The sequence below is a fragment of the Apteryx mantelli genome, chromosome 1 (assembly GCF_036417845.1).
Source record: "Apteryx mantelli isolate bAptMan1 chromosome 1, bAptMan1.hap1, whole genome shotgun sequence".
Taxonomy (NCBI): Eukaryota; Metazoa; Chordata; class Aves; order Apterygiformes; family Apterygidae; genus Apteryx; species Apteryx mantelli.
Window position 1 is genome coordinate 23,703,120 of NC_089978.1, and position 16,079 is coordinate 23,719,198.

Here is a 16,079-nt window from a genome sequence, read left to right on the forward strand (position 1 = left end):
AAGATTAATGTGCAGAAGCCATCTTCAAGGTCCATCACCTTAAGCAATATAGTGTCATGCATTATAATTATATGTTCCTTCAGGCATTTGCACTATGCTGCATTTCAAGTTCTGAAGCGTTGTAAAGTGTAAAGCAGAAAGAAAAGCTTTGCTGTGCATCAACTGTATGTTGCAATTGTATTTTCTGTGTTTTAGACATGTATACTAAACTTGGCCAGCCCAGTTGCAGAAATTACACTAAGCAACCAGCTAATTGAGTTTTTCATTTCGGTTTGTACCCACCAATGCCCAGACCTCCTATTGTGGGACAACTTTTGCAATATGGAAGAGAAAGAACATATTTTCACAGGTGGCTTGAATTCACAGGTGTCCAGTCATAAGCTTCATAGGTGCATAGCTTCTGAATAAGCAATGAACTGACATTCCCATGGACTAGGTTCCTTCAGGACACAGCCAGTTGAGGACCTAAAATTACCAGTCGCTAAAGTCTCAGTCTAAGCTTAGGCTTGTGATTAAGACTCCTATCTCCTATGTTCCTTATACAGTAATTTCCGCTGTTTACAGTATTTAAAGCAGGACACAGGAAGCACCTTGCAATGTTCTGGATTACTGATAAAAACAGTATTTTAACAGTATGGATGTTAGACTACTCTTAAAGAGTCTGTACTAAACTGGGCAACTTTTCTTTCAATGGATTAGAATTTCTACCATCAATTGCTACAAGATGCCATCTTTCACATGGGCTAGCATATATGAAGCTATTTTATAGCTAGCTGGTGCTCATATCAATGCCATCATTTCTTCAGTTCAATAGTGAGACAAGTAGGCAGGAAGGCAGGGTGGGGGAGGCTATTTCACTTCCTTTTCCCTCAGTGCTTACATCTGCTGTATAATTTCCTACTAGAACAGACTTGATAACACCAGTAGATTTGTTTACCATTCCACTCCAGAGAGGCCTAGAATAGGGTGTTTAAGCAGCATGTAATATTCTAAAAAGTAGACTTACATGGTCATTTTCAATGTTTTGCAGTAGTCTTGGATCATCAAATTCACATGATTCACTGGTGGAAGGAGGTAGCTGACTGCAGAGCAAGAAATTAACTTTTTCAAACATCAGAGGCAACGTTTCCATTCTTATTAGTATATTTATCTTGTTGAGAAGTAGATAAAAGCTAAAATAAAACTACACTGTTCTTGAAAACATTGTGAAAAATCAAATGACTGCTGCTCATTTTCAGCATTTTGTGTATCAAGTTCTTCAGAACACCAACAAGAAACCCAAACTGATTATGCTTGAAGCTGTGGTTGAGAAGTTTCAAGTGTCCACCCACCTCCTAAGACAGATGTAGCAGAAGCTACTTTAAAGTGTACTTGAAATGCATTCATTTCAAGGTGACTTGGCTCTGAAATTGGTCAAAGATCAAAATCCCTATGCTACCCCTCTCTCATCAGAACAGGTTCTGCTTTAAATTGAGCAGAATGCTTCCTTCTAGGTGTTCACTCCATTCTGTAGAACAGGTCAGACCCCACCACTCTATCCACTAAGTCTCTGAATAAAGAGTGGTTCTTTTAACATAAGAGACACCTCTTCTCAAGTTTTCACATTTAAAACACAGCATTTTAATAAGAAAAATGCTTTGCATTTCTTGTCACGGTTGAACTTAGTGATTGCAAAGGTAACATTCAATTTCTAGCTAGAGAAGTAAGTGCACTGTAAAGAAGTTATTCTCAGCTTGCAGCTTGGTTGTCTGCAATTACAAAGAAACGCTGGCATGCATTCAAGCTAGCCTAGCCACAGCCTATCCTCCACCCCTTGCCTCTCTCCTGTCTTCCCTCTAGGTAAAAGAGAAGTTGCATCACCACCCACCAGCTCTGTATAAACGCTTTTCCAGCAGGAGCCTATACTCAGATAACATTACTCCCTTGGGCTTGTTTCAGTCCCAAATATGAAAAGAGTCTGTTTATACAGATTGTCCCAACACTGCTATACAGAACAAACATCTTAGTCAGAATATACTTACCTGAAGTCTTCTGATGAACGCTCTGTTTCCAACTCCGGAAAGTGACTAAGGGGTAGGAGAGAAAAAAGAACATTTACTCCATTTTGCAAGCTAGAAAGTAAGTAGAAGACAAAGATCAGTGACTCATCACACATACAAACATATGCTGGAACCATGGGGTCAGCTGCTTGTAGGCCTGAACTAAGTTTTCTGCCTTTCAAGAGACTTCATTAAAAGTATCATGCAACTTAAAGGCCAATTTGTATGGAGACCTTAAGTCTAGCCTTTTAAAATTACGCAAAGTCAAAGACAGCATTCAAGACTCAGAAGGCCAACTGCTATGAATTCAAAGGGAGCCTTTCTGACAAAAAACAAACAAAGAAAACAGTAAGTGGGCATCCCTTCTGTATGGCCTGGCACTCTTCACTGCTGACAGCTACGATTATAGTTATGATTGTGGTGAAATCCTGGTTTATTTGAAGAAGTCACAAAACAATGAAATTCACTGTCCTTAGGTCGGACCTGCTTCCCTCTGGAGCAGGCCAGAAGTTATTTAGCACTTAGCACTTCTGGTTTAATTTAAACCATGACTGGCACATTAAGCAGCAGATCAGGTCATCCCCCCTTTTGTTTCAAGTGCTTCCCAGATCTGCATTTCATAATTTGTGTTACAAGACACTAAAATGAAAACTGTTAGCTGTGACCATAAAATACACTAATACACAAATACTTGAAGAATAGAATGTTCTAATCCTGTTCTGATATAAAACTACGTACCATTAATAGACATGTATTAAGCTACAGAGTTTCTAAAGCCATACTTACCCATATGTCACTCCAGCAATACTACATTTCTTAAAGTTCATAATATTGCATGTTAGAGTACCTGTTTTATCAGAAAACAGGTATTTTACCTGTAAAGGGGGGGGGGGGGGGAAAACTTTAATCAATCTTCAGCTTGCAAAGTAACAAAATTCAAACAAGTGGAGAACAGATTAAGTACGGGAAAAAATTCTAGAAGAGACATAAGGTTCAGCAATATTACAGTATTGGCCAATTCAGGCTTATTACAACTTCGTTTGTCTTACTGAAGCTACAGGTTAAAAAAAAAAAATCAGGTTCTTTAATGGTTTTATTTTTTATTTATCTCTAAATGCAGTAAGGCCAGGAAGTTCACATCAGTTGCCAAGGCTCCACTGTAGTCAATGGAGATGTACTTGTTTATGCTAGGTCAAAGATTCAGTGAATTTTTCAACTGTTTTAGCATCAAACTGCAAGACTGGAAATTAAATCAAGACTCTCCAGGTTCTTGAAGAATTCTTAAATTTTAAAATACAGAACATCCTGTGATCCAAAGATCACTGAATTTCCTCCCCCTCCAAACAATACAGTGGAAAGAACATCCAAGAGTAAGCCCAAGTAGTATTTTGCAGGCAGACAAGTTTGTTCCTCTGGTATCCAGAGGAGACCGTCATAAGCCAGTCCTGAAACCAAAAAAGATGCATAGCCACAGTCAGCCACAGCCCGAGACAATAATTTGTGATGAAAACAGTGACTTTCAGCTAGAACTCAAGACCACGCTAACACAGCACAGCAATGCAACTTCCTGCAGTATTAGCAGACTCAAGATTTTGCGCCTTCAATAGGCCACAACAGATCTACATTAATTGAAAGCCAATTTTCATGGTTCTTTTTCCTTCTTCTTTTGGATTCACCTAGATTCCAAACTGCCTTACCTCTGGATCAAGTAACATTTTAAAATCAGCAATCGTTAGGAAAGGATGGTGCTAACACTGGAGTTTGTCAATTTAAAGACTAGAACATTTTGCTGAGAGAGTCAGAAAGTCTTTCCCAAGACCAGCAATTTGATTAAAAGAACCTGCACTAAAAGCCAAAATTACTAGATCAATGAATCCTTTAAATATGCATTACAGGGGCTCTATTTCCAATGCTATACTCGGAGGCTCCGTAAGCTAGAAGTCAAAGCAAATATTCAAAATCTGAAGAACTTAATTCATAAGTAACATAGGATTAGAACAATGTTTAAAAACACATCTGTGACCAAGCAATTAAATTAATCAAAAACTCAGTCTAGTTACTTGGTGTCAACAGTGAGCAGTTTCTGAAAAAATAATGTATGGGCCAGCAAGATATGTCACACCACATAATATAGTTTACTTCAGACACACAAATACTATCATGATTTAATGGTTGATGCTTTCACATCCAAACAATCCAAGTATGAATCAGAGGTTTTTAACAATCCTAAGGAAAAGGCCAATCTGATTAAGCAGGAAGAATACCAACAATCAACCTGCCGAGCAGCACAAAGTAAATATATATTTTGTATATATACAAGTTGTCTCCAAGACTAAATTCATAGCAAATATGAGGTTCATGTAGTTAAGTTATATACTTATGATTTGAGCAGTCAGAAGAAAAAAAAAGTTATCTTCATCTGAATGAAAAATGGAAATGCTTGAAGGGACACAACCCATATTAGGAATAAAACTGCAGATTTTTTTGACTTGCATTTCTTAGATAGAATTATGGAGAACTAAGAACACAGGCTGTTGGCCTGCCCTTCAGCCAAGACAGGTCATGCACATTCTGTTCTGGTATAGAGAGTCACAACCACAGAGCAACTCTTCAAACTTTTAAGAATAAAGTCAGTTTAAAGTTCAGGCACTGGACTTGAATGTAGGAAGTAAGGGTTCAATTCCTAGGCTTAAAACTGCCTATATAACCTTGAATTTATTCCTGTGATGCCTTATCACTCTGCGCTGGTGAGACTTAGACTAATAAAAGTACAGAAGTTCCTTTATTGTGGGCCACAGAATAGCAGAAAATAAAGAGCATCTTCTGACAGCATGTTTTCAGGTCTCCCATCTTCCGAGATCGTGTCATAGACGTGACATTTATGAACAGGTTCTCTTACCTGCCCAAGTTCCTCATTAAGGTTTGAAGTTCTGGCCATTGCAGGTGTGTCCGTTTCAGGATAATACATATCTATGTCCTGAAAGAAGAGCAAAATTAGACCTAAACTATGCAAATTAAACACTGTAGTCTCTGATCGTCTTTTGGTCAGCTTCTACTTGGCTGTAATGACTTAATCCCTTTGGTGGAGGTTCTGAAGGCTAGAGACAAACGCCATGCCTGACAAGGGTGGGATCTCCTTTCCAAAGTATACCTCCACACTACACAAACATAAGAAAAGCCTAATTAAGTTATAGGTAACTAGCAGTTTCCTCATTACATGATCTCTTTAAGAATTCAATACAGTTAGAAGTAGTTCTAGCAAGCATTAGCTATTCAAAGTTCTTTCAAAAAAAAAGTCACAGAAATGATGCAATTACTCTAGCCACAACCATAATTAAAGACACAAAATGCCTCACTCAGTGAAAACAGCTCTGTTTCTATTACTGCATTTAATTAGGAACATCAACAAAATAGCTGCTATAGGAACTGGCGAAGCAATTTCTCAGAAAAGCCATCTCAAATGTTTCCGATACACTAAAGCAGCTCAGTGAATATGCATTAGTTAGACCTTGTTTACTTGCATTTTAGCCAAACCCCTACAACTTTACAGAAAGTCAAAGGATGAATGCATATCAAGACAAGCAACATTTCCCTTTGTCTTCTGATTGTTCACCTTTAAGAGATATTGCCACAATTGTTTCTCTTCATAACTGAGGGGAAATGTACTTTGAAGCCAAAGCTTGCCTGAAGAGAGAGATCACCTTTTTGTAGTAGGAGGCACCAACTAACTTGGTCTCCTTAGAGAAATAATATGACTCATATCAATAGAGGTGACCTGAAGGCTAGCATCAGGAAAAAAACAAAAAGAAAGAGTCTAGTCTTTCCATCTGCTGTGGCTGAGAGAAGCTATAAAGGTACAAAAAGAGTTTTCAAAAAGCTATTTATCAAACATGAATCAGCTGAAAGACTTCCCTTAATAACCAGTGAAGCTGAACATTTCTCCCATCCTGAAAGTCTGATGCACAGAAATCATCACTTGCACAGGAGAGCTTCCTACAAGTAAACTTTTTTTTTTTTAATTAGTTCTGTGTTTCACAGGAAATACAGACTAAATTCTCTAAACTTCTCCCTGTCTTTCAGAGAAGTTGCATCATAAAAGTCACTAGAAAATCTGGTAAAGACTTCAGTGTGAATATTTTTTGCAATTTCACTTTCCAAAGGTGATGTTAACATGTCTATTCTTGTTACTTACCCAATTTATAAAAAGAGCCTGAGTAAATTTGACAACTTCCAGTGTCACCAGAAGACTAATTGGAATAAGGTTGTTGTACAAGATTATAAATGTCAGCAGATTGTATCCAAAGTTGACAGACAGCATTTCTGTGGACAAAAGGACATCAGACATTAGCATCCAGAAAGCAGAAACATGAGTGGCACAGTGGAGGGGCAATCATCTTTCTACAGTTGGCCTGATAATATTTAGTAGCACTAAAATAATCAACAAGTATGTTAAGGCTCTTAGTACAAGGGCCTTTTCAATGCTGATTCAGTATTACAAACACAAAATGCCCACAGAACACATGCTTAGAGATGCAGCATATTATGCCAGGTGAGAAGTGCAAGACTGGTGAGGCTAGATATTAGAGAACAGAACATGTATTCTGCACAGTTTATGCTGAACAGATGGTGTGAAGTATGATATTCCACACTATAACTCAAATTTAGATCTTTGTATGATGCCCCAATTAAGAGCCACATAACTTTACTTTTCTAAAAGTGTTCTAATGTGTCTCAGTGGACAAGAAGTAAAGGACAAGTTTGTTCTAAAAGCTGTCAGCATTGACAAAATTGAGAAGTTACTCACATTAGACAAATCTAAGAACAAGACGACTGTAGAACAGTCACACTAAACAAAATAAGGCATCCTGCTCAGGCAGAAGAGCTTTTATTAGTAGTGCCAACACTGGATAAGTTGCCCAAATAAATCTATAAACACAACTGGTCCTAAGGGGAAGGTGAGAAGACATTTTTGAGTTCCTTCCATTCCCGTCTGCTGTTGAAAAGACTCAGGACAAAGGTGACTGTCTGTAGTGCTGACCACAATTGGTCTCCGCTTCCAAAGTCACTGCGTTTGTCTATCGTCTTACACTTCTATTGAAGCTGAGGGAGGCGCTTCATTCAGCATCAGACCCAATACAGTGGGCTTATGGCCCACAACTAAAGGGTCTTCAGCATTACAAAGAGGTTGGGAAGGAGGCAGGGGAGCAAATTTGGAGGAGACAGAAGCCAGCAAAGAAAGTTGCTGAACCCTACACCAAGGATCAGAAATAGACTTGAATTTTGGAGCCAGGCACCTTCAAGTCTGAATGCACAAGAATTCCATATTATGCCTCTAAGTGGCTTTGATTAGTTTATGAAAAGACTAGAGACACACTTGATTGTGAGAAAGCCTTTTCTAATACAGTCTTTATAGAAATTAAAGATTTAAGTTAAAAATTCAAATCTACCTGCCTAGCCTGAAGGACAAAAGTGTCTTTCCCATCTGTGACAATTACAGAAGTGATAGGAACTGTGTGTTCAACTTGCAAAAACGCATCCATACCTAGACTACTATTTCTAGATCTTACCCTTGTTTCACACATACTTGGTTACAAGTAGCATACCACTGGCTTCAATCGAGCTGCACCCCTTTCACATTAGCAAAAGTTCAAGAGTTTCATGTTCCAATTGTCTTCACTGATATTATTTCTTTCAGTCATGGGAAGCCACAAATTTAAGCTTCCTCATTAAAAATAAAGAGGAGTGTGAGGAAAAGACTTTGAAAGTCATTGCTACTGCTACTAGAAGACATTAGAAATACCAGAAGCCAGAGTCAAATATGAGATGCTCCCATGCTCCCTCTAGAAGAGACTTTTTAACACTATTATCACAACCGAAGTTCATCTGAAACAACAGAAGGCAGCCTTTGCCATCTGTTTTACCACCACCAGCAAAAAGAACATTTGCAGTTTCAGTGAGACTGTTTTTACATCTGCCTCTCAAGATGCCTCTAACTCATTTTATAGCTAGCTAACATAAACCGTCTCTGCTGCACAGCAGTTTCTATTTCATCCTTAAGTGTTTGCATAAGGCCCATATCTTTATCTAAACTGATAAATCCAAGGAGTATAAATGAAACCAAATAAAACTTTTACAAGCACACTAGGAGATCAGTTTTGTCCTCACAGTGACACAAAAGTCAGAACCCAAAGTGTCTCTTAAAACAACATAATACAGAACAGTATCATAATATTTAGCATGCTTTTAACAGTTTTCTCTACAACATCAGTGACAGGAGGTCAGTGTGTCTAATGGCAAACCACAGAAAAGGACACAGCTGGATAAATCCTTTTCTCATGTAAATGAGCATAAATTTGAAGTCAGTACCCTCAGACTGATACCCACTATCCTGTAATGAGGTACAATCAGATAGGAGAGATAAGGCAGCAGTACTGACCTGCTCTGAAAACAAACTCTTTGGAACTTTGATTCCTGGATGTTTGGCGTACAAATGCTCCCGGGGTGCCATGCAACTATTCTTGCATCTTCTCCTAGTTTCCCTCCCACTCAGACAGCGGCCCAGTGGTATTTAGCAAGCCTTGGAAGGTTTTACTAACAGAAACTCTACTAATAAGTTTAAAAACTATTCCAGTCTGCTCCCAAAATATATCGGGTCACCAAAAATTAGCGACAGGCTTTATGTTTTTTCCTTTGATTCTTACTTTATGTATTTATTCAACAAAACTGAGAGCCTGACTAGCCCTGCAGTATGCTCATACAGTAATAGTACGCTGCCTGCATACTCACCGTTTGAGCCAAGGTACCAGACAACTTCACCATGGGTTCTGTTCCATAATAAGGCACCTACAGAACTCACAAGGGCCATGACCAGGAGAATACAGAACAACACCAGGATCTGCATGTTGGTTACTTTCTCCACATTTGATCTCTTCAGAGGTGCTTTGGTTGAATTCTGAACAGCAGCAGAAAAAGATTTGGTAATGGCTTATACAGAAGGAGATTGCAGAAGCAAACTTGGTCTTAATTTTTAAGAGTCAGTTACAGAATTTGCCACTTCAACTCTATCTGGCTCATATTGTATGCAAAGTTCAACAAGATAGTAACAGGATCATTAGGCGTATTGACTCCTAAAGTGACAGGAGATGGGAGGAAAAGAACCATTCACTTCTAAAGATCCAGTACACTCATCTCCTCTCTGCCCATCTCACTGATGGTCGACAGAGGCGAGTAGCACATGCATGCTTCTAGTCTCTCCAAGTACTCCTCACCATTAAGGCAATACAAAGATTCCAGTCTTAACCTAATTACCTCAAAGCTCTAAAATGGCAGAAGGTGGTCATTACATCTCTTCAGCTGCAAAGCCTCACAGAATCTTAGGTGCTGTATAGGTACCATGCAAGTCATTATAAAATATAATTAGTTTTGCTTACATATTGTACTGTTTTGAGATAGATACTTATAAACACACACACACGTATGTATATTAGTGAGATATCTATAACTCCTTATATCCCTCAATGTCTCTGTCTTACTTAAACAGCTAGGAGTCAAGCCTTTATTTCATGAACAAGTTTTAAAGGCAAGCAAAATACACGAAAACAAACTGACTTCTATGAGAACATGCTTCAAATCTCCCAAAAGTTTTACCTGCATGAGTTTTGTATCATGTCCTGTATACACAACAATACCCAAGACCCACTGAGTGTTCCTCAGTTGTGCACCTCTTAGCAAGATCTGGTCAGGACCAACAGAAACTGGACTGAAAAGCAAGAAGTAAGTGCATCTTAATTCTTCATAATACTTTAGGAAAGTAATTCTCCCTTCAGCCTTATTCCCCCTCAAAAAAAATAAATAAATAAAAAGCAAGTGGAAGAAAGTACTTTAATGAGCTATAAATCTTACACTGTCCACATAATACACAGGTTTCAGTGCTCTGAAAACTTAATCCCTGTTAAGGGCAGTAAGGTTACACAAGGGAGCTGCTGCAATTTCCCAAAACTTAAGAACTTATTTGGCAGCCCTAAGCTTCCTCTAAACTTTACTTTGGCTAATATGAGCTCTAGCACAAAAACATGAGTTAGGCACTACACTTGCAAATAGATCATCCATTCCTGGCACACTATAACCTCAAAGAAGTCACTTAACCAACATTTTGGGAAAATAGTACAGCCCATGTGATTGTCAAGTGGGAAGCAGGTGATTTTCTACTATTCTTGCATCTGTCTTTTTGTGCAAGACGATGAAGCCCATATACTCTTACTGATCCTTAAAGTTATACAAATAGAACTGCTAAACCCTATGTTTTCAGAAGTTTTTTCTTCCAATCGTTGAAACAGATCAAAGTCACACTGATAAAAACTCCAGATTCTGGAATGACTTTTCTGTACGGATCTGAACATGGTGGAGTATTTGGCTCTTGTCGGAAGGGAAAGTTTTCCAGCTTTTTCTACATGTCTCCTGCAACAAGACAACTGAAAAAAAAAACCCAGAAAACAAAACCCAAAAAATAAGAACGAATAAATCCCATTCTTTCCTCCCATGACACTTTTTATTTAAAAAAAAATATACAATTCCAGAGAAGTCATCTCTCCCATAACAAGCAAATAGTGTTTGTAGAGTTTCCATGAAAACCCAGTCCCTTAGTCACCAGGTTACAGACCTCTACTGCAGAAGACTCCATAGGAAGACATAACAATGCCATCTTATATCAGCAGACGATCCAATTCACAGCTGTTAATTATTACCTCCAAAACCATGCATATGCTCAGTGTTGCAGACAGAAAGCAAACAAAATATTCCTCCTAACCAAAGAAATTTATGGTTTTGCTGTCAAGTTGATACCTTTGACCATCTAAACGCAAGGTTCCAATAAAGTCATAGAGATGCCGGTTGGGTCCTTCACATTCTATCCTTCCAGACACTTTCATCAATTCTTCTCTTGACTGGAGACTAGCAGTTTGAGACAATCCCTGCAGAAACCAATCCAAAGGACATACTTGCAAAAAATTTTGTTAGCAGAAGGCAAGCTAGGAAAACTGCAACTTCTTTCAACATGTAAAATTTCCAACTTCTTGAGTGTGGGGGTTTTATTTTTTAATATTTTTTAAGTGGGGTTTCAGTGATTCTTCCCCATATGAAAAGATTCTCCGTTATGGACACAGATGTTATCTGTGTTTGTATAGGCCTGGCATAAATCTCTACTCAAGAAAGAGTCACTTACCTACACAACCTTTCAGTAGCCAGGAGGAAAGTCACCTCCATAAAACACACATTGCACACATGCAGGAGGAAGTGGAAAGAGATAAGCAATCCTGGCTTTTCTTTCAAAGTATAGCTCTGCTGATGTGTTAATGCCACTAAATATAGTCACTTCTGAGCATAGTTTCTCCTTGGTCACTGCAGAAGTTGTGCTCTGATCCTACTCAAGATTAATTATCTACCCACCATGCAACTGTGACATAGCATATAGCCTACTCCATCTAAGAAACCACATATACAATACCCCATTGCTTTACATCTATGAACAGCTTCACCTGGATAAGCGAAGGAGCCATTTTGGGTTGGTAGTACTTTGTTCTCACTTTTCATTTCTTTTATCAGAGTTGGACTGCAGCATTGCACAACAGAACTAGGCTTTCTTTAAACTTTTTTTTGTATTTTAAACAGATTTTGTTCACTTCTGGATACATCATGACAGAAACTCAAGACCCGATCTGTTGGACTGGCCTAGAACAGTAAATCTCGTTTCTTCAAAGGTAGTAAACCAACAGCAAGCGTAAAACTTTTTTCACAAAAAAGAAAAAACAGAACAAAAAAACCCAACACGCATGCACACCAACCCACAGTGTTTCAAATTGAGATATACAAAAAATCTTTTTGAGCACTCATTAAGGGCTCAAATAGACAGACCAAAACTTGTGACAGTAGAAACTACAGCTCTGACCAAAAGCAAAGATTTGTTTTAAATATGAACTTCAAATCATTTGTGACCACTTAACACTCTTGGGAAGTGCTGTGTTTCTTTCTGAAGCTTCTTTCTGAAGTTCTTAGCCAAACTGACTGAGAAGTACCTGGGCTTCGCAATAAAAATAATATTATGAGGTAGTTATCTGATAAAAATGTATATGTTAATGGGCAGAAATTGGCTCACATTACACCTACAATTTCAGTGGCTGGTGGTGTTACACTCTACTTTAGCATACAAGAATTTCCTTTTTTCCAAAAAGGAAAAAAATGCAAAAAAAGTTTTTAACTAAACAAACAAAATCATTCTTGTATTCAAGAAATGCTTTTGCATGAAAACCTCAATCTTTTGGGCAAAAATTAATATTTTAGGGTACACAAATGCACCAACATGGAAAAAGAAACCCCCACTGTCAACTGAAGGTCTATTCCAAACCCTGTGCCAACAGATCTCACTTACCAAGGGAGCTGAGGATAGAAAGGAAATATTATAAGTCCAGTTTCTGGGTTTTAGTTACAGTTTTGTGATTTCTGCATCTCCAGCTAATGTGTACACATGATCTGCAATTAATTCTCAGAGTAAACCATCCACAAAAAAAACCATTCCAGGCTTGTCCCAACCACAAAACACAGAGTACGCCACACATCTAAGAGTGGATACCTCAACACCTCCACAAGACACTGAAGGTATGCTCAGCTCAGTGAGGCAGTGGAAAAACCCTAAGTGCTTGAAATGCCTTGCAGTGGTTTGATGGAAGTTACCACTCTACCAAGCAGACAGATTGGTCCAAGCACTCCCCAGGCCTTCAGCAAAAAGAACCACAGCCAAGGTCTGCTTAATTTGCTTTTGTGGGCTTAAACCCCTCCTTCCAGTTTAGCTCCTTAGACTTAAACATGATGTATTATTGCATTTTTTTTTAAATCAGTTGCAAGGAGGCTTACAGCAGTTAAGATGTAGTTTTATTAAACAGTATCTGTACTGTTATCACACAAGTTAAACTGTCTGCTCTGTAGCTGACACCACATACCTAAAGAAAAACTGAGAAATTCAATTTTTCATTTTACCTGTCGTATTTTAAGATTCGTCTCCCCATCGAGATTAGCTGTTTCAATATAGCACATTGCTTGAGGTTCACTGTAAGGAGCACAATAAGATTTTCAGTGTTGAAAACTTAAGATTTTTACTTTTTGTACACTACTTCTACATTAAATGATCCACAGTATACATCCTCAATACACTATGCAGAATAAAAATTAAATCTGGTGGTGTATGACCATGAAAGAGTCAGCTGAAAGTACTCAATTTGCGAAAATATCTTTGGCTATAAACAGTCTCTTAAAATGGAGATTATGAAGACAGACATCTCTAAACCAAAAGGTAAATAAGGATTTAATAATTCATGTTAAAATTACAGATGCCAGAAGTGGAATATTTTACACTACAGTCTAGAAAATTACTTTAGGTAGTGTTTTATCCCCACAAAGCTATCACAACACAACAAACAGTGTAAGAAAGGGACATGCTTGGATGAAGAGTGGTTAAAGTGCCCTCTACTGTTGAGTTCTGGCTGTGAACACAAGAGGTCACGGCCACAGAAACACATTCAAGTTGGACCTCCACAAGTTCCTCACCTGAAGTTACTACAAAGCAGCTTGTTGTAAGAATCAGAGAAGAGTACAATGGGTTTGAAACTGAGGGCTGTGGTCTGCATCTTACAGAAATGCTTTTGCCTTACCAATAAGGACAAAAGCTTTTTTTCCTCATGGAAGTGTGCATTCTTCATTAGCTGAGGTCTTATCTACATCTCGTGTGGAAGAACTCTGTGTTGGTAGCACCTCTCATAAGGAGATATAGTTCTATCAAGGATCATTTCCTGACATGTCCCTGAAGATTTTTAGATCCTCTATACAGCACCACTGTGACTCGTTTTCACTGTTTTCTCAGGCTGTTAAGGACCACTGATTTCCCACCTGGACCCAAATATGTGCTTCTTCAGCTAATCACTTTTCATAGTCTTGAAATACTGACATTTACTTTCTAAAATGGCTAATTAATTTACCAGTAAGTGTAGTTAATCAGTAAAAGAGTCAGTAACACAAGGACTCCTTAGCAAAACTTGATTAAGAAACAGACAGGTACATGTACAACATGGGCTATTTTTTTCTCTCCAGAGAAATAAGTTGTTTTTCCCCACACACACTCCAAGAAGAAAGAGGAAGAGTCTGTACTTGTCTCCTCCTGTATGGGCAACCTGAAATCTCATCCAAGGAAGCTACAGATTAAGTTCAACCTGATACCAATTTTGCTTTTATTACAAACATCTTATCCAATACAATTGAGATAGTTAACTCAGTAGGGAGAACTCTTACAATGCAATTCCCCACTTTTCCCACATTTCTGCAGAAATATTTCATACCAAATGAAAGTTGTGTTTGGATCTAAATCATGTTTTTTTCTTTTAGGTAAATGTATTCTGTACATAAAATTCATTTGATGTCACCTTTCTTCTATAGGAGTGGAAAAAAGAAAAATCAAGATTAAAAAAGACTATTTCAACTCTGACAGTTAACTCAGACACAGAAAATTTTTATATATATACACACACACACATAGATATAAAAGCAAAATGCCACCCTTCCAGAGCATGCAAAGCCTTCTGGTGAACTGAGGACACTTAGTATTGCCATTCAAAAGAATCATAGGAATAACACCAATTGTAAAAGCAGAACTGCCACAGAAATTTCTATTTAAGTTTTTCTCAAATCAATACTTTGGGCCAAATACTTCTTTTATTATATATGCGTATGACAGATATCAACGGATTAGTAGAGTAAAATGGAACAAGTGATCCATGCAAGTTAAGGTATAAAACAGAAGCTTTTAGTATAAAATATTAAAGGAGCAGTTCTCAAGTAGAACAAATATTCCTCAGTGCTGGAACAGGAAATTATTGATGTCAAAGTAGTTTCACTAGCTGCACTTAAGGTTGACAGCTGCTCATTTAAGAATTTGGTTTTTGTTTTGTATTTAAAAAATGCAATATTGTGTACCATGGGAATGAGGCTATCTCTATCCTTGATCATGTGACATAAATCAGATTGATCTTTCCCATACAGCCTTCAGCAGGACCAGTCCCATCACCACAGTGCAGTTGTGTGCCCAAGAAACAACACATCCAAAGAATGGAAAAGGACAAAAGCAGTGCAGCAGAAGATGCAGTAGTTTAGAAAACAAGTTTCCTTAGAAGTTGAGTCACCTGTGAAAACCGTGACCTAGCAATCAGAGCAACCTACAGCCACTGCTGTGCTAAGTGTGTGGAAGGAAAAAGAAAAAAAAAGCTTTGGAGAAGATCAAGGTGTCTAAGGTGCATCTCTATTTCAGAAAAGCAAAGTCACAAGCAGGAACACCATTATTATCTCTTGTTCACATATCCACTCCCTAAATGGATAGCGGTGTTGCCTTCACCCCAAGTTGTTCAACACAAAATATAGACACTAGATTAGCAGCTACTGCCCTATGCTAAGATAATCAACTTCACAGTGCAGGAGCTGACCAGTGCCAATGAAGTGCTTCCAGGACTCAGCTAGCCTTCATTTTCTAGTATATTTGTATAAACAAATTGTCTCATATTTCACAAGGAAAAATGAGAAGCACGTAACAGTTTGCTATTGCTGCAGTGCTAGGGACTACGCAATACATGTGTGGCCCAAGGAGTAAATGGATGAAGTCCAAGTGCTATTTTGCAGTGTAGTTATTTAGATGCCAGCTGGGCTAAAGCTTCTGAAATTACTATTTCTGAGTAACTTTAGAAGAGATCTTGAACCGCAGGGGCAGGAAAACATGCTGGTAATTCAGTGGAATTAATTGGAATAAAACTTAAGAGCAAATTTTCTTGATCAAATGTTCTTTGGAAGGCCATAGATCAACTGGTTGCACCAGGACTGTGTAACAGACCTTCCCCTCTTCCAACAAAGCACGTAATACTTTCTTCAAGAAAGTTATCCATCTTAAGAACTTATCTACAAAAACAAGTCAATGATACATGAATCACTGACTAGCAAAGCACTATTTTGACA

The 16,079-nt window shown here is 38.1% G+C and overlaps 1 protein-coding gene across 1 annotated transcript in view; it reads right to left on the reverse strand.

Moving 5' to 3' along the window:
* Positions 1-16,079, reverse strand: part of ATP8A2 (ATPase phospholipid transporting 8A2) — a 330,956-nt gene that overhangs the window by 265,987 nt on the left and 48,890 nt on the right. Inside the window, 9 exon segments of the mRNA XM_013962146.2 lie at positions 1,007-1,082; positions 2,022-2,066; positions 2,826-2,914; positions 4,939-5,016; positions 6,232-6,359; positions 8,826-8,991; positions 9,687-9,798; positions 10,881-11,008; positions 13,068-13,137. Of these exon segments, the coding sequence (XP_013817600.2) occupies positions 1,007-1,082; positions 2,022-2,066; positions 2,826-2,914; positions 4,939-5,016; positions 6,232-6,359; positions 8,826-8,991; positions 9,687-9,798; positions 10,881-11,008; positions 13,068-13,137 (892 nt within the window).